This window comes from Mandrillus leucophaeus, unplaced genomic scaffold (assembly GCF_000951045.1).
Source record: "Mandrillus leucophaeus isolate KB7577 unplaced genomic scaffold, Mleu.le_1.0 Scaffold523, whole genome shotgun sequence".
Taxonomy (NCBI): domain Eukaryota; kingdom Metazoa; phylum Chordata; class Mammalia; order Primates; family Cercopithecidae; genus Mandrillus; species Mandrillus leucophaeus.
This window is the reverse complement of record NW_012105620.1, coordinates 2,110,275-2,137,886: the sequence shown is the minus strand read 5'-3', so window position 1 is coordinate 2,137,886 and position 27,612 is coordinate 2,110,275. Positions and strand designations below refer to the sequence as shown.

The 27,612-nt window shown below is 38.2% G+C and overlaps 1 protein-coding gene across 2 annotated transcripts in view; it reads right to left on the bottom strand.

Moving 5' to 3' along the window:
* The window catches only part of PRDM5 (PR domain containing 5), a 208,114-nt gene that overhangs the window by 143,018 nt on the left and 37,484 nt on the right, over positions 1–27,612 (bottom strand). For both annotated transcript variants that reach the window (XM_011996785.1, XM_011996786.1), the window contains exon 2: positions 8,013–8,135. In XM_011996785.1, the coding sequence (XP_011852175.1) occupies positions 8,013–8,135 (123 nt within the window). The remainder of the gene's footprint in view (positions 1–8,012; positions 8,136–27,612) is intronic.

The following is a 27,612-nucleotide window of genomic DNA, read 5'->3' as shown; positions in this document are numbered from 1 at the left end:
CATTCAGAAAATCCTAAGGCCCTTAAGAATTGTGCTAAATCTACTCTGCCTGTGTTTTATCAAGGGAATAACCAAGTCGGGATGATGGCACTGTCATCTGTTTATTGCATGGTCTACTGAATACTTTAAGCCCACTGCTGAAAACTACTGCTCATTTGAGAAATTCCTTTCAAAATAATACTGCCATTGACAAGGCACCTGATCACCCAAGAGCTCTGATGGAGTGTTCAAGTAGATGAATGTTTTAATTCCTGCTAACACAACATCCATCCTGCAGCCCATAGATCAAGGATAAATTTCAACTTTCAAATATTATTTTTGAAACACACTTCATAATGCTATTGCTGTCATAGTGATTCCTCTGATAGATCTGAGCAAAGTAAATTGAAAACCTTCTGGAAAGGATCAACATTCTAAATGCCATTAAGAACATGTGTGATTCATTAGATAAGAGCAAAATGTCAACATGGACAGAAGTTTAGAAGTCGATTCCAACCCTCATGGATGACTCTGAGGTGTTCAAAACTTCAGGAGAGGTAACTGCAGATGTGATGGAAATACCAAGAGAACTAACTAGACTTAGATGTGGGGCCTGAAGATGTGACTAAATTGCTGTAATCTCAAGATAAAACTTATATATATATGAGGAGTTGCTCCTTACAGATGAACAAAGAACGTAGTTTCCTTAGATGGAATCTACTCCTGGTGAAGATGCTGTCAACATTGTTGAAACGACAGCAAAGAATTTCAAATATGACATAAACTTATCTGATAAAGCAAGAGCAGGGTTTGAGAAGACTGACTCCAATTTTTAAAGAAGTTCTACAGTGGATAAAATGCCATCAAAAAGCAAAGCATGCTACATAGAAACCTTTTGTGAAAGGAAGAGTCAATTGATGCCACAAACTTCATTGTTGTCTTATTTAAGAAATTACCACAGCCACCTCAGCCTTCAGCAACCACCACCCTGATCAATCAGCAGCCATCAACATCAGGGTAAGACACTTCACCAGGAAAAAGATTCTAACTCACTAAAGGCTCAGATAATCATTAACACATTTTAGCCACAAAGTATTCTGTAAAGGTATGTATATTTTTTAGACATAATGCTACTGCACACTTAATAGACAACGGTATAGTGTAAATATAACCTATACTCACGTGCCCTGTGAAACCAAAGATGGTATGCTGTTTTACTGAGATACTCACTTTCTTGGAGTGAACTGGAATGAAACCCAGAGCATCCCCAGGTGTGTAGAAGCTAAGTGTTTTGCATATGTTATCTCATTTAACGTAGACTTCACAAAAATCCAATGAAGTAAGCATTATTACAATCAACTCATGAAGAAGAGCAGTTTTAAAGGTTATTTTTACTGCTATGAAGGCAAGAGTTAGATCATCTCTTCAGTCATAGTATCTCCAGTGCTCGGCATTGGGCCTGGCACGTAGCAGATGCTCCATAGCTACGGGTTGAATGAATGAGTTAAGTAACTTGCTCAGCCAGCAAAAGTCAGAGCCAGGGATCTACTTCAAGTCCTTTAGACAACAAAGCTCATGCTCTTTCTACTGCTTGAAACTGCCTTTCTTAATATTATCCAAACCGGGTTGGGTTCTGCATTCCTTCTGATTCTGTATCAAGTGCTTGCCTTTTCCATTTACTCTAATCTTATTCCATCCATACATAAAGCAAATTCTCCCCACTGATCACTGTTGTAGCTTGAAGATGGATGTCTCAACCCCTAGGATGTCTCAACTCCTGGTATCCAGACCATCGTGTAGTCCTTTCCTGCACTGTGCCAGGGTTGGCCTGTGTGACTAACAGTATTCAATAGAAGTGATGCTATGGAATGTTATTTCCAAGATTAGGTTATAAACAGTTGCAGCTTCCCCCTTTTCTCTCTTTCTCTCTCTCTCTCACTCACTTTTGCTCTCACTCTTTTTCATCACCCTTTCTGGGAGAAGCAGGCTGTCAAGTCCTGAGCAACCCCAGGAGAGCCCATGTGGTAAAGAACTGAAGCCTCCTGCCATGTGAGAGACCCTGGACACAGAATCTCCAGCCCTAATCAAGTCTTCAAAGACTTCAATCAAGTTTTCCCTGGCTGACCACTTGACGGCAACCTCATGAAAGTACTTGAACCAGAACCCCAGAACCGCTCAGTAAGTTGCTCCTAAATTCCTGATCCTTACAAATTGTATAAAACCATAATGCATGTTTGTTATTTTAAGTTGTTAAAATTTGGGATAAATTTGTTACATAGCAATGGATAACTACTACAATCATAAATACATACAGATAAGACAGACTAGATGAAAGTCATTCTGAAGAGTAACTCAAAAGTCATATTCTAATAAAAGTGACCGGCAGAATCTTCATATTAGTCAAAGATTAGGTTATAAAATATTCTGTTTTACTGCTGGGTGGGACATGGATACTGGGAAGCAGGATTGGTCTTCAATAGAAGTAGAAAAGGAAACTTCTTCTATGGTTCCTAGGATGAGAGGCACAGAAAGTCCCACCTAATTAAAAATTTCCCCTACACCCAATCTGACAGACTCTGATTCTGAAATTTTACTACAGTGTATTATTATAATAATTTCAAGGGATCTAAATGTTACCTTTATCACATTTCTAGCACATTAGCTAGCAGCTAAAATGAAGCAAGAGGAGACAAAAGGAAAAAGAGACAAGAATAGATGTTGCCTAGGCATGACCTGTATATGAAGAAGAAGCAGGTGCAATGCTTCACAATGAATTAAGGACAGTTTGGGAACATAAAAAAAAAATCAAGGAATACATAATATAAATAACTCAAAATACATATTCTAAAATTAACCTGGTTTGAAAATTTTCAGCAGTTTCAAAAATATCTAATACCAAGTTCAGCAACATGAAACATTTTTAAGATCTGAATTTACATTTTTAAAAGTATCTCAACTCTAAGGTATTAGAATGCAGGGGTTAAAAGAGTGGACAATGATTCAAATCCAACTCAGGCACTCACAAGGCTGTGTGGTCTCAAGCAAGTTACTTAGATGTTCTTGTGGGTCAGTATCCTTATCTGACAAAGAAAGATGAAAATTATATAATAATATCTTTCTCATACAGTCACAGTAAATAGTTAACAAATACATTAATAAATGAATAACTGCTTACTGGCATGCAGTAAGCATTCAGTGTTAGCTGCCATCATCATCATTTTAAGGATCAACACAGATTTCAACTTTACCACTACATATAACTTAAGAATATTCCTATAAATACATATTTGCCCTGTCAATAAACTACAAACTTAATGAAAATAATATTGATAAGTAATAAAATTCCTCCACATAAGACCAAAGTAGAGTAGGTATTTATTACCTCACAGGACCAATTGCTTGCATTTTTACTTTAGTTTAAAATTTTACGCTAATAAAATACAAATACATACCTTACTGGAAGATAACCCATTAAAAGATAGATCTGTAAGTTATTTAAGTGTTATTTTTATGCTATCATTGAAGAAAATCACTAGACAGTTATACTTCACCATTTTGTGACAGATTCAAAAAAAATTGTAAAAATGCCATCTGTATAAATCTGGTACGAAAAAACAGAAACAGGAAAGATAGAGAACTGGAAAAAAAAACATAATTTTGCATATAAGTAGTAAATCCTTTGGGTATTTATTTTTGTTGGTTGCTTAGTTGGTACTGCTGCTATTTGAATTCTGTATCAACATTATTTGTTATTCCTATGGATCTTGGTAGTTTAGTGGCAATGGAGAATGTCTTATCTGTGCTTGAAAAACAAAACTGCTTCTCTCTTTAGAGATCCACATGTGATTTTCCAGTTCTGTCATATTTAAATTTCACATGTCACCAGAGAAGGCCCCAGGAAAAATTGCCTATGACTATTCATCCTCAGGCAAGGCAGAGAAAGGAGGTTCAATAATCTGTGACAAAATAACTGCTGGTAATGAGGATTCTAAACTGACAGCAGAATTGGGGCAGAGCTGTGAGAATATCTTGTCTCAATACCCAGTGCCTTCTCACCTCATTTAGACCATCCTTACATCCTGATACCCCTCATGAAGAGAACCAGGACCCAAATGTTTTTATCTTTTTATGTAAATTGATAATGTATGGCAAACAGTCCCAGGAAAGACATGCCTGAAAATATGTGCTTAAGAATATGAGATGTAGCACTCCATCTCTGAAATGTTCAAATAATTAATAGTTTCAACTGTAAGTGGTATAAAATACTCATTTTCTATCAAAAGATCAGAAATTTTTAAGAGCCTGCAAAACACTAACTAGGTCAAAAACATTTTTAAGCTACATATACATTTTTTCCTTTAGTGCAACAAAATTAGCATTTAATAAGAATCGCCTGCTTCTTATGGAGCTTAAGGACATTTTAGTTCATTTTAAGCCACAACTTTCACATTTAGAATTTTCTAGCCATAGTTGGAAACCTTTCATACAGTTTAACTGAACATACAGTTAAATGATTATTCTGAAAAGTGTGCATGTGGGAAGAACTGTTTGCTTACTAGCTCCTTCTTTGATAATACAGATACTTAAGTCATCATTTCCAAAGCAAATTTTCCAAAATCAAATAAATTGCAAAACTAGAAATATAATCACATCTCCAAGAAGGAGTTCCAATCGTCTGCCAAAACAGACCTCAACTTCATAATCCCTTGTCCAGAAAAGTTGGACCAAGTATTGACGTTTTCCACCAAGCAAGCCACATAGTCACAAATGTTTCTCATTTATTCCACTCCTGGGATACACAGCTCAAATAAAAAATTTCCTGAATACCCTAAATTTCAGATGCAATTTGCAATGCAAGTGATTCATAATGTCATTCAGGAAACATAGTGATCTCACCAACTCAATGTTTCTGGAATGCAATCTTTAGGAGATCATTCCAACCAATTAGAAGGCTGACATCCCTTAAAGCCATGTGACCCAACTATTATGCTCTCTGCCCTTAGCTCAGATGTGATTTTGAACCCTCAGCAATCCTCTACTCCAGCTACTGTTCAAAATAAGAACGATGTTACCTCAAGGGAGCTAACAAAGATCCCTATTGTAATCTATGACAAAAAAACATGGTAGCAGTGCACTGCATCCCCATTGAGAAAGTGCAAAACAGTGTTAAAAGAAATGAAAGCCGCGGTCATTGCTCTGCACCAAAGCCTCTCAGAGTGGCCTCTGAACATACTTAGATTCTAATTCAAGAGAGAAATTTCAGAGAGTCTACAGTTACATGAGTCCTGTTCTAATCCCCCCTCACTCCCCTTGTTAAGTCATTAATAATTTCTTGGAGTACCTGTCATCTTCTGCGATTTATATTTTCTTTCAAGGAAAAAACACAGTTGATATAGAGGAAGGAAAGTGCTGCATTGAATGTACTAAATGAACATTAAAACTGTAAGTCTTACACAATGTGATTACTGAAAATGAGCAAAGTGCCTACAACATGATAACATACAGGTCATAGTAGAGTAGCAGAGTAAATGGTGAAAGATCAAGGTATAAACACTTACCGACATTGTTTTCTATTAACTAAAGGGATCATTACAAGTAAGATGTTCAGTTAAGGGGAACTCCTAAGCAAGTATTACTTAAGGGAATATAAGACGAAACTCACATAACACTTTGTAAGTTTAGGCAAAGAAAGAGACCTACTGATTCTATAGAAATAATAGGCAATAGGGAGACATTTCTCAAACTGAAGGAATTTGGAGAAGGCTTAAAATCATTATTTATACCTAAAAAGAAAAACAATCTAGCATAAATAATATTCTCCACAATCACAATGATGAAGAACCTACCAAAACAATGGGTTGGCTTAAGGTAAATCCCTGGCTCTATAGGCAATTTTGATAATAGTAACATTTACAAAGAAACAAACTGAGTCTGTAAATTAAAATATTGACATAAATGATATTCTCATGAGATGAGTTTGCCTCAGAAAACCATGAAAAAATATAAAAATACTTGGGAAAAAATAATGTCTACATGTTAAAAAAGAAAAAAAAAAAAACAGATCAGTTCAAACTTGTGGTTGGATCAAAGGCCATCATGAATAATCGGAAAAGTAGCTTGAATATCTCTGGCTGCCAGAGATCCTATTTTTCCATCTTACCTCAGCTGTTTAGTAAGAGTCATCTCTCATGTATCCATGCAAAAAGGGACAGTTATCATATTGATTATCTAATACTTATTTGTACTGAAAAAAAAATTGGTTAGATGACATTAGGAAATTAAATAGTCTAGATGACTGCTAGTTACTTTAAAACTTAATTCTGTGCATTTTCCTTCTTGCTACTGTTGATTTTATACTGAAAATTAAATGAAATCAGTGTAATGTCAACCAATTGTCAAACTATCAGAATTTCTGTGAATAAATGACCACATGTATATGAAGCTTCTTGAACAGTGTACGTGGTAGATTCTCAAATACTGTTCATGTCTTATTCTTTTCCTTTCCCCTCTTACTTTTGCCAACCATAGCTTTACTTCCTCTTCCGAAGTTTAGGATCCAGAAAGATGGGCTTTCACATGTAATCAGTCAATTATCTGCCAGAATTTAATGTTTCCTTATAATTTTGGTCATCTGATCAATGTGTTTTAAATATAGGGCCCCTCTAAAAACTGCATCATTTTCTCTTCTTGCCTTAATTTCCACTGAGGGATCACCTAAGTTTAACTCATAGTTTGTATCAAAACCTTATGTTTTGTCCAGCAGTATGCTAGGATACAGGGAAATAGAATTCAATAAAACATGGTTCTCGTCAGTGATGGTTAATTTTATATGTTAACTTGACTAGGCTACAGGGTCCCAGATAGTTGATCAAACATTATTCTGGGTGTTTCTGTAAGGGTGTTTTCAGAAAAGATTAACATTTAAATCAGGAGACTTGAATAAAGTATATTGCCCTCCATAATGTGGATGGGCCTCATTTAATCATGCTAAGTCCTGAATCGAACAAAAGGCTGACCTACCCCAGAGTAAGAGAGAATTACCCTAACAGCCTACAACCTGGAACACTGGCTCTTCTTGCCTGATGGGTTTCCAAGTGGGATATCAGCTCTTCCAGGTTCTACAGCAGCTTCTGGCCATTGGACTTAAACTGGAACATCAGCAATGCAGATTTTAAACTTACCAGCTCCTATAATCATGTGAGCTAATCCCCTATTTTATATATACATATATATACATACATATAAACACATATACATATATACACATATACACACATATACAAATACATATACACACACACAACCATATACATACATACGTGTGTGTGTGTGTATATATATATCTTTTTATACTAAAAAAAAGGATATATAAGGATATATCCTTTTTTCTTGGAGCCATAGTCTTGCTCTGTTGCGCAGTTTGGAGTGGAATAGCATCTTCATGGCTCACTGCAGCTTTGACCTCCTGGGCTCTAGTGATCCTACCACCTTAGCCTCTCAAAATGCTGAGATCACAGACGTGAGCCACTGGACCTGTTTCTCTGGAAAAACCTGACGTGAGCCACAGCACCTGTTTCTCTGGGAAACCCTGACTAACACACCACCTCCAACAAGCTCAAAACCTAGTCATGGGGAATATCCCAAAGTAAACCTTCTCCATAAAGCCTTTCCCAAACACTAACACAGGGTATAGTACTATGAACAAAATAAACTATCAAACAAATAATAATATCAATAAATATTCACTAAATGAAATAAAAGTACCTGAAAGCAAGATCTGCCAAGGACAATATCAGACTGTGTAATTCGTTCCCTCAGGAATTCTCATAAAGTAAGTGCCCTGGTGTTATTTTACAGCTAGGCTTGCCCTTTCCTACATATGCTGACTAGATGAGATTTCTCTGCTTTTATGAGTTAGTTACTGTTATTTAAAGCAGGTCATTGGGAAATAAATTTAAAACAGGGAGTACAGTTATATATTCATTCATCCCCCCTCACCGTGCACAGTACAAATAAGAAGCAAATAAGCTCACTTGAATGGCAGCCAAGTTCTTCTGCTCCTGAGATGGTGCCTCATGAACGAAGCGAAGCCAGTTGGAGTGACGTGGGTTGGTAGCATCCAAAATGTACAAAACTTCTCCCTTACTCCCACGAACCTGAAACATTAAAGGCTCCTGAGTTTATAATGGAAGTCAGAATATTAGCCTTTAAACACATCAAGGTTATGTTTTTTCATAAGTATATACCTTTTTCATTGATAGGTGATAAATAGAAGTTGGAATAACATGCGTTCTTCTCTTAAACACATGTACAAATAGAGCCTACTATTTCATTTGGCAGATGTCTAGATGACTCACAATTGCAGTGGACTCTCAGAAACATCCTATGTTGATAGCTGTTTTCTGGTCAAAATTATTTCGCTTTGTAGGTACATTCCAGTATATGTATTGCAATCACAATTGTTCAGAGAATAATTATTATTGCAACTTCCCTCTTTTCTCCAAAGAGAAGGGTCATACTGCTAATTTCCCAATTGATAGGGGTTGGAACTGAAGCAATCATTTCAATTCCCCTCTGGACCTGCTTATTGAATCATCTCCATAAAAGGAGAACCTGCTCATCTAGCCAGTGGGAATCTGACACCTAGTAAGACAAAATGTCATGCTCTTTACTAGTGAATGAATGAAACAGTCCCATTTTATCCTTTCATGGCCCACTCAGGGATTGCTGAGAAGGACGGTGGGCTCTCTGGTTTTTGTCTCAGACCATACGCTCTCACTGCTCAGGCCTACTCTACATTCAATGGAGGGGCGGGGGAGTAACTTCCAAAGCAGATAGCCCATTGGACATTCCTGAATCCAAGTTACTTGAAATCTAGCTTCTCCAAAACCCCTGCATTATCAGTTGCTAGGGACTTGCCCATTTTATAAAACTTATATACCAATCACCATTCAACTCTCATTTCATGTTTCTATTCCATTAGAATCCAGAAAAGAAAGGAGAGGAGTGAGTGATAAACACTCCATATCTCCAACACCAAGTAACACAAACATGAAGGTTACAAATTCACCTTGGCAGACTTGATAAGAATTCTAGATTTCCAAAATTTTATTTTATAAAATAAAAGACAACCAGTCCCATAAGGTATGTATTTTCATGACACATCTGGACAATCATTTGTTCATTCAACAAATAATTATTAGGTCGTTAATGGCTGAAGGCATCAAGAATCTTTCAGTGAACAAGACAAAGCCCCAGACCATACAGCTCTTCAAAGTAAACAAACATAGAATATACTTTCATGTAAAGATGAGCACTACGATGACAACTAAAACAGAGCAGGAGAAAATAGAGTACTAAGAGAAGGGTTCTTTTCGATGAGGCGATCAGGGAAAGCCCTTTGATGAGAGGACCTTAACAGTTCTAAAGGGAGGGAACAGACCAGTAGAGGGCTAGGGGAAGACTGCTCCCAAGCAGAGGGTACAGCAAGTGAAAGGCAAGGAGAAAGGCCTTGGGTTTGGAAATGAATTAGGTGCTTTCAAAGAACAGTAAAAATGTTATGAGGCTGGAACAGAAGGAGCAACTGAGAAAGTGGTGGGCGTTGAGATCTAACAGACTGGCAGACACCAGATCATGTGGGGACCAACAGACCAGGAAGTCATCTAGACAGTTACTTTGGGTAGGTACAGTTATTTTTACCCAAAAAACATTTTAAATACATCTGTTACATGCACTGCAAAAACTGATATTTCAAGATTCTAACATATAAATACCCAGGAAAGAATACAGTTTGCCTGTTCCTATTATCTGACATACTGCCATGTTTCTCAGACAACTCCTGTTTTCTTAAGTGCCCGAGGATCCTCAATAATTAATGCCAGACCATCACTGGGAAGCAAGAATGTAATTTTTCATATTATAATTTCTAAAAGAGCAATTTAGGACTATAAATACCTCATATTTATATACTTAAGATGCTTATATGTGAAGGTATGGGAATTTGTAATACTTCTTACTAAATAACAAACTCTCACTAAAAAGATCTGCTTTGGGAGGTGCCTCATAATTGTCCTGCCTCCCTACTTACCCTTTAGCTCAGAATACTCACTGCCCACTGGGAAATTCCAAAAATGTCCAGAACACTGATATGGTAAAGAGAATGTACACTCTACAACTCTGCCTCAATGGGCATGTCAGTTCACATTTTTTTGGCAGAGTAAACAAATAATTTTAAATATTTTGGATATAAAGTCCTTCCTTTCAGGTACCCTCACAGCAATAGCACCAAAACTGTTTATATTGACAAAAAGCTAAATTAAGGCAATGCCACCTGATACTTGAAAGAAAAATTTTCTCAGAAGAATTGAAATTGAAAATCTATAACTGATACTGAAATCCACACAACCCAACTAACTTTATGTAGTGAAACACAAATGAGTTTGCCCAGGGCATATCTCAGTTTGAGAGGACAGCACTACTTACAGAAATTAGTTTACGGCCCTTCTTAATCACACATTTGTCACTCAGTAGTAAGCACAATATACACCAGATGTGTTTAACATTTGGAATTCTTTCTTCAAAGATACAAAACAGAAGAAATATTTCTCTGCGACTTATTATAGTAAGAACATTTGAGTTTTTACCAGGGGCATTGTTTTTTCTTTGTGTATTTCAGCTTTTTCCCAGGCCCTTTGGCCCCAACTACGTTCAATTATTCAGTATTAGCAACTTATTTTCCTTTTCAGTCCATTAGACATATGTACTTCCTGGCTATCACTTTCTCATGCAATATTCCATCTTAAAGGAAATATATAATTTGATTTTATACTAAAATTATTCTGAAATGTATCACTTTTAATACACACAAATTTATGTGCTGATTTACCTTTATTCTCAGAACAACACTATCACAACCAGCAATAGACTACATTACCTACATATTCATATTTGAAATGACTTTCTTTGTTCATTAACAGAATCACTGCCCATTTTATTCCAAATATGCTTACCCAAACAACTTCTAAGTTCTTAGGGAGTCTTTGCTCTCTGGGGCCCACCTGTTTTCTCCAGCTTTCAAGTGGCTGGCCATTTCCTCATTCCACCAGTCTAATCTTCAACACTCCACCAAAGCTGGTAGATTACCTGTGCACACACCTTTTATCTCACTACCCTAACCACAGCGTTCGCCTTGCTGACATATCATCTGAAAGAGACATCCAAAAGTAATCTAATCCATCTTTCCTCTTCCCAGAGACACCAAACCAAAACAACTCCAGACAACTGGCTATTATTAAAGTCTCCATTTATCTATTTTAATTTGATACTGAACCCTGAGGTAATAAATTGAACATTTTTTAAATCTAAGGAATAAAAAAGATAGAAAATTCCTCCTAGTACCATGTTCCAGCATCCCACCAACTTTTGCTGCCAAAGTATATTATGTTACTGTCAAAACTTAGTCTTCCAAATATCATCTTCTTTTACCTGAATTTTCTTGGAAATGAAGTGTGTTTGGTTACTATCCGACTTACGATCATTTTCTGCATACCTGGGGCCGATGATGAACTCCACAGTCTCACCGTGTAGTAAAAACCATCTCAGTTCCAAAACCTGTTTGATTGGCACAGGCTTCCCACAATAGTTACACAAAAAGATTAGCTAAAGTAGGAAACACATCAGATATCACACCTGTAATCCCAGCACTTCGGGAGGCTGAGGCGGGCAGATCACCTGAGGTCAGGAGTTTGAGACCAGCCTGGCCAATATATAGTGAAACCCCATCTCTACTAAAAAATACAAGAAGTAGCTGGTATGCTGGCACACGCCTATAGTCCCAGCTACTTGGGAAGCTGAGGCAGGAAAATCACTCGAACCCGGGGGGCAGAAGTTGCTGTGAGCTGAGATCGCGCCACTGCACTCCAGCCTGGAAGACAGAGCAAGACTCCATCTCTCAAAATAAAATAAAGTAGGAAAGAGAAAGATACTCTCATGTGAAAATGAAAACTTTCATGCTTCAATGTAATTGTTCACATCTCTATGACTTTGCCACTTCACATTTAATGAAATTATTCCCTTATGGGAACTTGGCAGGGTTTAGCCTCTGTTAAATGCTACTGCCATCACTTTTCAAGTATCTGAGAGAAAGAATGTGCTGGTCATTGCTACCGTGTATCTGTACCCTTTTTCAGACTAAAAGTTCACAACACTGAATATGTCATACTTGATTTTGTCTTCCCACCCGGAAAAAGACAGAGGAAACCACAAAAAATCTCAGCTCGATTAGAGAAAACCCTAATGTTTAAATGAAAGAAGAAAGTGGAAACAGAGAGTAGGGAGAGAGATACAAATCTTCTTTCCCTAAACTTAAATATTTTATTTGTTAAACTGGGTCAACTATAGACAGAGAAGCTCAATTATTATTTGGATGGTTAATTTTCAAAGAAGAGTCTACAGTGTTGCTTACTCTATTATTTCCTTCAATAATTTAAATGCCTGAGGAATTTTTCACTAACTATGTACATTCCATCAAGGCTCCAAGAGCAAAGCCAGTCAGCCAGATTTGCCCCTAGAAGTGGCAAAATGTAACTGATAGATAAAATTTGATTTAACGTATGGTAAAATTTAATGGCAGCAAATACAGTCAGTTCCAAAAAAGACAGCAATAATATCCTTAATGAGAAATTACAATACGCTATGCTACAGTATTTATTTATTTATTAAATAAAACATATTTACCTTTCTGTCTTTCAACAAGGCTCTTCAAAGAAAGTAGTTTTAAGCACTAAAATTTAGAGTATGGATGTCTTTAGAGTTTAAAATGCCATCACATTTTTGTATTTAAATTACAGACATTCTTTCTCCAATTGTTTTTAACTAAGTAAGGCCATATGCCTTGCCTTCAGTGTTTAATTATCCAGACTTCAGGATATCTTTAGGAGCACAAAAAAGCAAATGTGCTCAAGTAATCAATTCTGACAGCACATTGTTGTCAGATTTAAACCGAAGGGAGACACAATTTCAGAAATCAGCAGCGATCATAGCTAGGAAACGGTAGTGATTTATAGTTTCCAAGAAAAGGGCATGGGATCTCCCCCGCCAATTGTTCAAAGGATTCTCTCTGAAATTACTACTTGCTTGTGTGCTCATGAACACACGTGCACACACACACACACACGCACACACACATCACTGTAGCTTATCTACTGATAACTCCCTTCTACCTTCCCTCCCTCTGCCTCCCACCTGCTCATTGCTATCTGATAATCCTAACCCATGGATTCCCCTGCCTTCATATGCGAAAGCAGATGGAAAGGAAATACAGACTTTTACAGATCCCTGTTTCTTTAACATCCATCATATAACACATACGAAGTTAATATAAAAGGACTGATGAGAAAAATAAAGTCACTTTTTGTGACAAATATTTAGATTTCAAGTGGAAGAAAACCATTCTGGAGTGGTAAAGATGCTGAACTAGGAATCAAAAACCTAGATGTCATGCAAGGCTCTGACTACATCACTTTGGGTGAGTGGTTTCCTCTGACTGAACTAAGCTATGATCACTTGACCTCTAAAATAGGGATAACAGTCTGTGCCCTGCGCATTCACAGAACCTGTGAGAGCATCAAATGAAATAAGATACTTGACAGTTCTTTATATCAATGTCTATTGTTGCAAACATAAGGTATTAGTAAAATGAGGAAACTGGGCCCACAGTGGCTATAGACACCTTAAATATAAACATTCTGCTTTCAATGACACAGCTGGGACATATATAACATGTCAACTTTTTTTTTTTTTTTTTACAAACAGCATCTCTGTTGCCCAGGCTAGAGGGCAGTGCACGGCGCCATCATGACTCACTGCAGCCTCAACCTCCCGGGCTCAAAAAATGGTTCTCCCATGTTAACCTCCCACATAGCATAGCTGCGACTGGGACTACAGGTGCATGTCACCTTGCCCGGCTAATATTTTATTTTATTTTTTATACAGACAGGGTCTCCCTATATTGCCGAGGCTGGTGTCGAATTCTTGGGCTTAAGCAATCCTCCTGCCTTGACCTCCCAAAGTGCTGGGATTACAGGCATGAGTGACCGCACCCAGTCATATCAACTTTTTCAAGGAACAAACATGAAGGATATCTTTTTTTTTTTTTTTTTTTTTTTTTTTAATTGAGACAGAGTCTCGCTGTCTCCCAGAGTGGCTGGATCTCAGCTCACTGCAAGCTCCGCCTCCCAGGTTTATGCCATTCTCCTGCCTCAGCCTCACAAGAGGTTGGGACTACAGGCGCCCACCACCTCGCCCGGCTAGTTTTTTGTATGTTTTTTTTTTCGTAGAGACGGGGTTTCACCGTGTTAGCCAGGATGGTCTCGATCTCCTGACGTCGTGATCCGCCCGTCTCGGCCTCCCATGAAGGATATCTTAACACTACTCTTCAAATCCAAATACATATCCAAATAGCCTCTAATTGACTATTATAAGGTAGTAGCAAACGCAGATGTCATTTTAGCTGTACTGACACAGTTACTTATGCCAAACTGAAACACCTTGCTCTGTGACCCACAGCCAGTAACTGCAGCTCTGCCCTCTCAATGAGTTATAATTTCTCTTCTATGTATAGCCCTTCAAATTTCTGAAGGTGAGAATCCCTCCTTCTCCATGTTTCTCTTCCACAAAACAAATAACTCCTTCCTTATCGGACATGGTTTTCAGTTCCGTCACTGTCCTGGCTATCCTCATGGGTGCACACAAACTTGTCAAAACCCTCCTAACACGGGACAGAATCCAGCCTGGAAAGGACAATTATGACCTCTGACCTGGGCATTCTTTCTATTGAAGCAGCTTAAAAATCACAAAAGCAATTTTTGGTTGCCACAAATTGACATTTAGCTGAGATTGCCTTTATGAACAATCCATATTAAGGAAGGTCTCATGATACTGTCAAAGACACAAAGACAAGTGTAACCGAAGAACTTGGTCAAGTTTCTGTAGCTAAGCAAATCCTATACCTGGACAGCTGACCACTCAGAGAAGGAAGCCTGTCATTTGATACAGTCTCAATAAATATTTTATTAACTAAAAGCTCACGCAATGTGTCTTTTCTTTAACTCTCATTGCCTTTATTTCCTTTAAATGTTCAAAAATATTTTATGAGAGATTTAATGTAAAATATTTTAAAGCACTCCATGTCTTTGCCTTTCAAAGTACTTTTTAAATTGGGCTAATTTTTTAAAAAAACTAAATACGTGACATAAAATGAAAGACATAGTGAAAACCACATCATCTTTTCCACAGCAAATTTATGAAAGTGCCTTAACAGCATAGAAACTGTCCTTTTCTATAGTTTTATGAACTTGTTCAGCTCCTCAGATTTCAATGGCATTTTTGGACAGAAGCTTTTTTATCACATGAAGAATACAACAGTGACCACTTTCTCCCTTCTTGGGAAAAAAAAAAAAAAAAAAGAATAAAGTTGAGTTTAACTGACATTAGCTTATTGTACCCATTGTTTTAGGGGTTTTCTGTAAAACATGCAGGGTTTTATGCACGAATGTTACAGCATTTCTCTTAGCTACTTAGTGGCTTATTTGTTTACTTTTTATTTTGTCAATATTGTAAAGCAAATGACTTCCATAAGCAAAAAGTGTTATTTCACCAAGGTATTAGAAAACCATAATAAGGCCACCATGTCTTCTGACAGTTTGGCAGCATCCGTCAGATCCCTCAGCAATGACTCATAAGACTTTAAATCCTGTTAAAGTTTTATGAAGCCTTAGTGTTGCCCAATTTTTAATATAGATTTCAGACCTGCATTAACTTCTAGCCTTATAGTCATCAGTTATCTTTTTGTTGTTGTTGTTCACACGGAATCTCGCTCTGTGGCCCAGGCTGGAGTGCAGACGTATAACCTCGGCTCAGTGCAATATCTGCCTCCTGGATTCAAGCAATTCTCCAGCCTCAGCCTCCTGAGTAGCTGGGTTTACAGATGTGACCACTTCACCTGGCTAATTTTTGTATTTTTAGCAAAGATGGGGTTTCGCCATTTTGGCTAGAATAGTCTTGAACTCCTGACCTCAAGTGATTTGCCAGCCTCAGCCTCCCAAAGTGCTGGGATTACAGGCATGAGCTATCATGACCAGACTGTAGTCATCTTTTGGAGAATTTTCCCTATAGCATATTAAAAGAGTTTACAAAATGTATTAAATAATAATAAGCTATTTTGGTAGCAAAATTCTAATCATAAAACATGAAATTATTTTAAAGAGTTGGTGGTCACATATAAAGCAATGGCAATATCCAAGATCCAGAGATCACAGTCTTGATGGTGTTTTTATAAAAAGATGCTTTGGGCTGGGCGTGGTGGCTCACACCTCTAATCCCAGCACTTTGGGAGGCCAACGCGGGCAGATCACTTGAGGTCAGAAGTTTGAGACCAGCTTGGCCAACATGGTGAAACCCCGTCTCTATTAAAAATATAAAAATCGGCCAGGCATGGTGGAACATGCCTGTAGTCCCAGCTACTTAGGAGGCTGAAGTAGGAGAATCACTTGAACCCGGGAGGCGAAAGTAGCAGCGAGCCAAGATCGTGCCACTGCACTCCAGCCTAGGCAACAGAGCAAGACTCCGTCTCAAAAAAAAAGAAAAAAGAATAAAGGAAAAGAAAAAAAAGGAGAAGATGCTTTGTATCTGAAAACTTCTGTGCAAAGGTTACAGAAACTCTAAATAAGAAAAGAACATCATGTAGTCCACAGTGAGAAAAAAGTTTTTTTAATCGACTTTTCCTTTGATCTTGATCTTCTAACCCAAATTCCTCTCCTAACTGCATAGTTTTCTAAAGCTATTAAAATTGAATCCACCCAAACCATTTAAATCTAACAGTATTCTCAAAATGTACATAACTTGACAGAGAAACCAATCAATGATCTTAGCATAAGAATGAACTTAAGGCAACCAAATACTTCCCAGTTACTAAGGTAATTCTCATAATCATCCAGCAATCATAGTTCTGTGCTGAAAAATTCTAAAAAGTAACATCCTTTGTCAGTAAACATTTACTGAACAACATTTACTATACATTTCTTTATTTGTTATTTTCAAATGTGCTATGAAAGGCCACAGATGACATTTTTGAACACAGTTCCTTTACTCAATTTATGCCTTCAGTATGAGGAAGTAGAAAACACAATGTTTACAAAGCTCACAAAGCAATGTACTGATTACCATAAGGGACATACATATGAACTGCATTCATTTCCAAAATGAATTGGTACAGATGGGTGTAAAGTAACATACAGAGCCAGGTCCTGAGGATGGACCAAGATGAAAAGTAAGAGTTACAGCAGAGAAGAGGTGCATTATGAAAAGCTTCCAATAGAGAGGTATGCCTCTAGAACAAACCTAGCAGACCTGAGACTGCCAAAAAGTCCTGCCTGCAAGTTTGGCCTTTGGTGGGCATGGGGGAACTTGGCCCTTAGCGTGTTCCCTGTCAATACTTAACATATCAGGGTGTTTTACTGTGCCTAGACGACGTGTGTAAACAATATGAGTTATGTTGAACACCTGTCTTCCTTCTGGAAGTCTGGAATTTTGGTATATCCTAGGGAGAAGGTGCCTATGAGTTTCTAATAAAAATCTTGGGCATTGAACGTTGTACAGAAACATCACACACGTGTGGCTGCGTTTTTATTTTTGGGCAAAGAGTACGCTCTGGCCAAATGCGGTAGCTCACACCTGTAATCTCTGCACTTTGGAAGGCCAAGGAGGGTGAATCGCTTGAGCCCAGGAGTTAGAGACCAGCCTGCACAACATGGCAAAACCCTGTCTCTACTAAAATTACAAAAATTAGCTGTTTATAAGTAGAACACACCTATAAACTGGCTACTTGGGAGGCTGAGGCATGAGAATTGCTTGAACCCAGGAAGTGGAGACTGCAGTGAGCCGAGATTAGGCCATTACACTCCAGCCTGGCTGACAGAGCAAGACTCTGTCTAAAAAAATAAATAAATAATTATATACACACACACACACACACACACACATATATATATATGTATATATATATTTGCTTTGTGTGATCCTTCACGGGAGGGAGAGAGCATAAGGAAAACTGCACACAGGTTCCTCCAGACTCTGCCTGTGCCTTTTCCCTTATGATAGGGCTGTACACACCTACTATGTACTAGAAGAAACCTTAGTCACAAGTACAACAATGGGCTGAGTCCTGTGAGTCCTTCTAGAAAATCAAATGTTGGGGCAGTGTTGGGAACCTTCAACATACAAGGTGAACTTAGTTCCACGTGCTGAAAATGGGATACAAATTTGCAAACAGGAGAGGCGGAGGGTCATTTCAAGATTAACAAAGTTTTATCATACAAATATTTAACTTACAGAAATTAAACTATACCAATTCAACCAAAGCATTAAAAAATGAGAAAAAGCAAAGAAAGAAAATAAATTGAAATAATGAAGACCTTTCCCTTTCATGGCCAAAAACAAACCAACTCCATCTAGTGATCAGATAAGGAAGAATAATCAGGAGTAACTGTAAGAAATTATTGCCTTATAAATTGGCTTCAGAATCTAAGTTTTGCAAACAGGTGAATCCACTGTAGAGAAAATTATAACAATGAAAGAATGGTAAAGTAACTTAATCATTTAGTGTGGAGGAGACATAATGAACGATAGAAGTAAATCTGGCTAGGAAGATGCAGTTAGTCAGGATGACAGGACTCAAATTTTGTGGCTGGAGCAGCAAAATCAAAGCAATAACGGGAAATAAATGGTGACTACATGAATTAGGATATTCTGTCCTCCAGCTAACAGAAATTTCAACGGCTAAGGCTAATCTGGGGCCACCCCTGTAGGGCGTTAGCTTCTCAGTAATAATACACTGCTGCATGGAGGAAGGGTGGAAACTCTGCCAATATCTCGACTCAACTGCGAAAGATGAAGGGGAATAGATGATGGGTGACCAACAACCCTAATGTGCAGGATGAATTGTGTGTGGAGGGAAAGTTCTGTGAAAGGTGAAAGGACTAAATACATTATGACAATAAATGTATTAATTTTTTAATTTACATCTTAGGAGATAAGGAGAGAAGGGTAAGGATAGGAAGTACTGATTTACAGGCCTTGAACGTAAAGTTAATATCTGATACCTAAAAAGCACAGTATCAAAGATTAAAAATCAGACAGACTGATATTCCAGACAATTTTAATCCAAGGCAGGTGAAATCAGGACAGGCAAACTTAACATAACTAAAGAAAAGAATAAAAACACAAAATTAAGAAATATTGATGTTACATGCAATCAAAGAGGAACACAGAAAATCCTTTCCAAATCCTCTTTCCACACTTCCAGCCATCAGATAGGCTGGCGGAGGATTCCCAACTCTCCATCTCCTAGCAGTGTCATCCTACAGTGGATCAGTATCAGAAAGGGTGATTTACAGAAAATCCTTTAAGTTAAGGAGCGTTCAGAAAAAATATTCTCTAAAAGTAAAAATTTTATTCATAAAAATAAGAAATTGATCTCTACTTGTTCCTAAAAGATTTTGTTTCCTCACTCAGACCCTGACTAAAGCTCTTATGTCCTAACAATCAAATGGGAACAGAAGGACCAACTCAGAAGAGCCCGTACACCCATGTTGTACACACTTCTCTCTTGCTATAGGTCATTTTTGAGAATTTTGCCAAAAGGCTCATGCTGCCAGAAGGTAGGATCACTGACATAGCAATATCTCCCTGCTACAGACCCAGCTGTGTCTCACATCAATGACTGCTCTGGCAACAAAAGATCTGGCAAGGAATGCCATCCAAATCTAGAACACAAATATTGCAGCAGCAGATGTTTTCTACAAAGAAAACTGGGGCTTCTTCCCTTGACGCGATTTTCTTACAGCATTAAGTGCCTGGACCAAAGGAACTGAAAATGAGAGCTGCACGGGAACCTTTCAAGAAAGGAATCTGGGAAACTCCAAGTGGGGAGGAATTCTTCAGGAATGTTGTCTTTTCCAGAGATATGGGGCTTAATGGTCTGTCTGGGTCCAAGGACTCCACCACTCAGGGCATTTAATAATCACTCTCAAATCTCCTCACTCTGAGAAAAACACAAGGCCTGTTTAAGAAGAACACAGACAGACACTGAGATTATTCAGTCCTTGCCATTGCTGAGTCAGCCTTGGTATCAATCCTGCTCCAACTCTAGCATCACAAAATCCTAAAACTGCATTTGTGATTTGTTCTCCTGTAGGACAATCTGATATCTCATTCCCAACCAAGCTTTTAAGTGACTGGGTTACCACCAGCTGCTCTACACACCGTGGAGTCACTCTACTCATCAAATGCTTTCTTCAACCCCAACATTTTGGTGACAGGGTCATAGTCATGCACGGTTGGATTTGCTCGAGGTCAGATGACTGCTAGCCCAGATCCTTGCCAGCTAGCACTCCCTGGTCCTCAACATATCCACAGTTCCACTCCTCTGAGACGGGTAACCTGAATGGTGAATTATGGTTCCTGGTCATCACTTACACTGTCCTCATACACTGATCTCCTGGATTCTCATCTATTCTAGAAATTGAATCTCACTCAAACCTGGACTTGCTTCTAATTCTCTGCCTCTTCCTGACCAAGAGTATCCACCAGGACTTCTCCAGCCTGACTCAGCCCCCACCCCCATCAGAGCTTCCTCAACTTTTCTTGTTAAGATGTTAAGAAAAACTTTTAGATTTGGGGCATGTTATGACAATCAATGACCCACTATTTGAATATCAATAGCATTTTTATAATTGACTCTTTTTCTATATCAACTCAAAATCTATCTTCAAATGCATCTTTCACACTATTGTCGAGTACTCTTTGCAGTTCATCCTTCTCCTCATACTAATGCTGTTTGCCAGAACTCCAAACTCCTTTGCATGACAAAAGAGGAACTTCGCATGCTGACTTGTCTGTCTCAGCTAAGATCACTGTACCTCCTCCCACTTCACTGCACACTTCATTGCACACACACCTGGCCCTGGCCATCTAAGAACGCACATCCACTGCCTGGAGCAGGGGAACAGTGCTTCACACTTTCATCTGAGAGATTCTCACATAAGTTAGATTCCACAAGGATGAAAGATTCCTATGTGGGTCAACATCATGTTACTTTTACAAACATGTGCTTTGCATTTTATACTCATTTATTCTATGAAAAGCGAAGCATGAAAGAAAAGAAATCTGCTTGAAAAAACAAATAATAATAGTATAACTGCTAATAGTTATTGAGTGTTTATTATGTGCCAGGCACTTTGTTAAACACCTTTATATGTATTATAAAATTACTCCTCAAAACAACTCTATGAGGTAAGTGCTACATACTAACCACCACGTTTAACAGATGAGGGAACTGAAGCAGAAACAGAATGAGTAACTTCCCAAAGGTTTCACAGCTGATACTGGAGGTAGGGACTGAACCAAGACAATCTGATTCCAGAGCCCACCGTGTTATACTACCTTAACACACTCACTACCTTGGTCACTAGTTTGCCAATTGGTAAGCAGAATTCTAAGACTGACTCCCCATAACTCACACCTTTGTATAATGCCTTCCCATTTGAGTATGAAAGGAACCTGAGAGTATGATGAGGTATTACTCCTACGATCATGTTATATAGGGATTATCTTTAGGGAGCCCAACCTAATCACATGAGCTCTCTAAAAGCAGAGAATTTTCTCTGGCTGGTAAGTATAGAAGTTAAAGATATTAAAGCGTGAGAAGGATTTGACATATTGCTGAGATTGAGGGGCTCACGGGGTGGCCTGAGAGGGGCCATTTGCAGACCTAGGGACTGAAAACAGTCTCTAGCCAAAGGCCAGCAATACAATAAGAACCTAAGTCCTACAATTCAGCCAGCAACCTGAATGAGCTTAGAAGCATATTGATCCTCAAAGCCTCCTAGTAAGAACCTAACCCTGCCACTACCTTGACCTGACCTTGTAAGACCCTTAAGCAGAGAACCTATCTGGACTTCTCACCCACACAACTGTGAGATTAAAAAAAAAAAAAAAAAAAAGTTGTATAGGGAATATTAAATAATCTTCATAAATTTTAATACTAACTCTTGTGTTACAAATAGAGAAAATCTGTTCCTCTTATAAAATAAAATTTAAAAAACCAAAACATATGTTTCTACATTTCCCATTTCGTCGGTTTTCTCCAAATCTTAAGGCTTAATTTATATATATTTTTCATTTATTACTGAATGGTCTGAGTACACTTTCACCAGTGTATATAGAGATATCAAACTTGTATCAATAATTTAACACATAAGGAAACTATTGGCCATAAATATTTTTTCTATTGCTTTTTTCACCTCATAAAGACATAATAAACCATTAAATATACAGATGTAGAACACAATAAAGAGAAGAAGTTGGGAAAACCGATGCTCAAAAGGTATTATGTAACTTTAGTTAGAGTTTTTTAAAGTACGTTTACAAATCCGGGGCTTTCCCCAAGGGAGTGTTTTTAATTTTGCAACAAACTACCCTTTAAAATAAGCCATCTAAAATTACAAAGTGACAAAAACACCTTCTTTGTCCAGAGATATCTCACTTCATTGGCAGCTGTTAGCACAAAAGTGAGAAAAACTTGGCCTGAGCACGTACAAAAACCCTAATATTAAACTCTAATGACAAGCAAACTGGACCCAACTTCACCTTCCAAATGCGTTCACTGAGTGAAATGGGAACAACATTGGGCTGCTGCCAATGAACTCCTTCAAGACAGATTTTAAATATGGGTATTATCCTGTTCTGTATCATGAATATGCATAATATTTTACTTTCATTAACAGTTTCTTACTGACTCTAACATCTACTGCTTTATTCTCACATTGTAACCCTATTATACTTTCCTCTAATGGTTCTCTCCTATGGAAATATCTATAGCTCTTGGGATTTTTACCTAAACAAGAAGTGGAAATGTTCCTACATAGCATCAGAATTCCTTAATCAGAGGTTTTGGATAGCTGATTTTAAAAAAATTTATTGTAAAAGAAAACATGGTATATATACTGTGTTTATATAACATTTTCCGCAGGGTTTGGGACACCATTCAATAATCAAGCACATTCACATTCCTGCAATGAAATGTATAAATAGTAATGCTAGCCAGGTAGGATAAAAACAAAAAGCTTCAAACAACTTCACATAATTACAAGTCAGGATTTGCTTCTAAACGAGTTATTTTTTTCTAAATGTGGTTTTCAGAGCCTTTTGGATTTCAGATTTATAGATTAAGGACCTATGAACCTAGAGGTTAGAAGGAGTGATTAGATAAGACTTTAAAGTCCTTTTCCTCCAGGGAGGATATAACTTAGTAGAATGATGACAGGATATAACTCAGTAGATATAAACTTAGTAGAATGATGACAAGTTCTCTTGCAATGGTAACAAGGAAAAGTGCAATGCCAAGAGTTAAAGAAAAATCTGTTAATTTATTTGGGACCAAAGCTTATGTGTTCTGTCTGTAAAAGGTGGCATGGATAGTAGGTAACACAAAGGAGTATTAGATGATTAAATGTCCTGACACTGCTGTTCAGGACGACTCCTAAGAAAACAGATTTCATTTCTGGAGAACTAATTCTACACTCTCTTTGACCTATAAATGAAGCCCATAGATAAAAATAAGGCATTTACAGTCTCTTCCATACTTATAAACACTATATTCTTTTCCATGTCACCTGCAATCTACTTATTAATATGCAAATTGGAAACAACTTGCAAGTCCTGGGCAATATATCAACATGGCTCTCCTTTAGGATTTGAAATGTCTCAGATTTATAAAACACAAAATTACTACCTTAAATGCAGACAAAAGAATATATATATATATGTTTCCATCGATCTCTATGGCCTGACAGATTTTTTTTAAAAAAACATGATTGTTAAATCAGAAGTTAAAACGTAGCAAATATACACATCAAAACATTAATCATCTAAGCTGCACAAAAAATTCTTCAAAGTACTTCTGAGTAATCATTTATCATAAGGTAAGGAAATTATAGGCCAAATCATTAAATGGAATTTATTCAAGTCCATGAACATTAATCTTCTTTATATAAAAAGAAAACAAAACTTCTCAGGTAGAATATTATGCATACTTTTTCAGCAGTGTTTGGAGAGCCTCCATTGTTCAATGTAGTTACATTCATGCAAGTGGTTTTCACTTGTAGAAAATACCATACCTAGGACGGGCATGGTGGCTCACACCCGTAATCCCAGCACTTTGAGAGGCCGAGGCGGGCTGATCACGAGGTCAGGAGATCGAGGCCATCCTGACTAACACGGTGAAACCCCGTCTCTACTAAAAATACAAAAGAAAATTAGCCCGGCATGGTGGCGGGTGCCAGTAGTCCCAGCTACTCGGGAGGCTGAGGCAGCAGAATGGTGTGAACCCAGAAGGCAGAGCTTGCAGTGAGCCGAGATCGCGCCACTGCACTCCAGCCTGGGTGACAGAGTGAGACTCCGTCCCAACAAAAAAAAAAAAAAAAAAGAAAGGAAGAAAGAAAGAAAATACCATACCTAACTTTTCAAAATTTCATTGAATTCACTTTTTTATGTTAAACATAAATTAGACCTACAGATGGTTGCTAAAACAGACCAAAAGGTAACCTCTTGACAACAGCTTATATAATCTGATACAAATAAATCAAGCTGCTCATAAAGACACTCATAGCCTGCCTGTTGTTCTCACATTTAATTTAGTACATAAAAACAACAAAAGGTCTTGGCAAACATAAAAATGTAAACTACCCTGAATACAAACAGAGCCTGTGTTGCTATAATATTAAAGAATCAACAGATGGTTGGCATCAAGAGACTGGCACAGATACAGAAAAACTAGAAAGACAAGTAAATAAAAAGGCAAATGTGTAGAAATTGAACAAGGTGTCTTTGATCCTCCTTTGCCATGTCGAAAAAAAAATTCACATCAACACACAGAGGTCTGGAATCTCTGTTAGCATTTATGCATCTGAGATCTTGTGAAATACTCAGCCTCAATTAACCCATGTATGAACTGCAGAATTTTTAAAGCCTGCCAAAGTCTACATGAGAGCACTGTGTAAGGAGACTGCACAGTTCACAAAAGTAAAAAGAAAAAAAAAAGGAGGAAGTAAAGGAGAGAGGAAGAAGGAGGAAGAAGAGGAGAGGAGGACATGGAGGGAAGAAGCAGAGAGGAGGACTAGGAGAAGAAGGGAGGAAGAACAGCAAGTGAAAGAAGGAGGAGGGAAAAGAAGAAAGCAAGGGAAGATGGAGGAGGAAGAGGACAGGGAGAGGCAGGAAAGAGGAGGGAAGTAGACACCTGCTGGTCTCAAAGTCTGATTCACCAGGCACATCCCAACCACATTAAGGTTTCTGAGAGCCCTGTGACTATTTTATGATCTCAACTGAAAGAAACACTTAAGAAATATTTAAGTCTTCTATTACTCCAAAAATCATTAAGCAACTACATGTTAAGCACTGTACTAGGCACTAGGACACACAAACAAAAGAACTCTGCCCCATTTTCTTCCATTTGATAAATATCGTTTGCACCAACAAATCAAAGATCAACATCTAGGACCTGCTTGGAAAGAGCTCACAGTCTAGTGGGAGGTGGGGGAACAGCCACCTAGTGGGAGGTGGGGGAAAAACCTCACCTGCCTGACCTTCCTCGGGTATTCAGAGAATAGCAGGGAGGCTCCTAAGCCAGCCCAGGAAAAATAATGAGTGAGTACGGATGAGAAAAGAGCTGACAGTTCAAGTAAAGGGACCAGTAAGAGGAAAGGCACATGTGTGGGTGTGAATTAAACGTGAAGCTATAAAGAGTCAAGTGTAAGGCAGGAAATTCTGAAGAACAAGGATCAGAGAGGTCCGCAGTGGGTCAGATCTTGGGCTCCATGTGACATTTGGTGGCAGTGTGGAGCAGAGAGTAGCTCAGCATCATCCCTGAGTGGATTCTCGGCAGTCAGGACACAGTTTCAGATTCTTCCTAAGAAGGAGATTTATTCAGAGTCTAGGTAGGGTTGAGCCTGGGCAGGCAAGAATGACCACCTACTATACGTTAGGGGTTTTGCCTCTGGAACTATGTTTTGTCTATCTTCTCCTACTTTCTTGTGCACAGAAGAAGGTGTCACAGAATGGGTCGTGTATAGATTCATCTTGCCAGATTTCCCCTCCAGTAGAGGACTATCCTTTACAGCCATGCCCCCACCATCATCCAGCCTTTCCTTGAACACCTCCCTCTCCATGTGGGAACAGGGAACTCTCTACACTGTGAATCAGCAGGTTTCACAGTTGTACTCTTCTGCCTGCCAGAAAGATTTTCCTCATGTTGATTAGAAACACACTTCTCTCTAGTTCCACATAATGTTTTGTTGTTGTTGTTGTTGTTGTTCTGTCATCGAACAGGAAAGCTAAGCCTTCACCATCTTCCACATGACACCACTTTAAATCATATGAAGGCAACTATCTGCTTCTGTTCTTCCTCAGGTTGGGCCCCAGTTCCCTCACTGACTGACAGGTCACAGCTTCCAGACCCTTTCTGGCTATGGCTCCCTGTAGTACGTCACATGTTTATCAACTTCCAGGTCTGTGTCTAACAGGCAGATGTTGACACGACCCTCCTGATATGGTCTGACCAGTGCACAGCACCATAGCACTATTCTCTCCTCTAATCTGACCACTCTCTACTTCTTTTATTGCATTCTGAGTTTTTGTTTTTGCTGCCAAATAATATTGTTAACCAAAATGTCCATATAAATCAAGTAAGACATTTGCATATGGGTCAATATTAAGTCTAGTATCCTCCATTGCAATCTTAAAAAATTACACTGATCTACACTGAATTTCATCATATATGCATTTAATCCATCACTCTAGTTACTAAAAGTTTTTTGAATGCTAAGTATCTTAAAATATTATCTATCCCTCAAATACATTAGGGTGGCTACTATTTAAAAAAAAAAAAAAAAGAAAGTAAGAGTTGGTGAGAATATGGAGAAGTTGGAACCTTTGTGTTGTGTTGATGGGATTGTAAATAAGTGCAACTGCTGTTAAAACAGTACAGAGCCAAGCGCGGTGGCTCACGCTTGTAATCCCAGCACTTTGGGAGGCCGAGGTGGGCAGATCATGAGGTCAGGAGTTCAAGACCAGCCTGACCAACATGGTGAAACCATGTCCCTACTAAAAATACAAAAATTAGCTGGGTGTGGTCGCACATGCCTGTAATTCCAGCTACTCAGGAGGTTGAGGAAGGAGAATCGCTTGAACCCGGGAGGCGGAGGTTGCAGTGAGCTGAGAACATGCCATTGCACTCCAGCCTGGGCGACAGAGCAAGACTTTGTCTCAAAAACAAAACAAAACAAAACGAAAAATAAAACAGTACACAAGTATGATCCAGCAATTCCACTTCTGGGTATAAATCCAAAATAATTCATCTGACAAAGGGCTAATATCCAGAACCTACAAAGAACTCAAACAAATTTACAAGAAAAAAACAAACAACCCCATCCAAAAGTGGGCAAAGGATATGAACAGACATTTCTCAAAAGAAGACATTCACAAAGCCAACAGACACATGAAAAAATGCTCATCATCACTGGC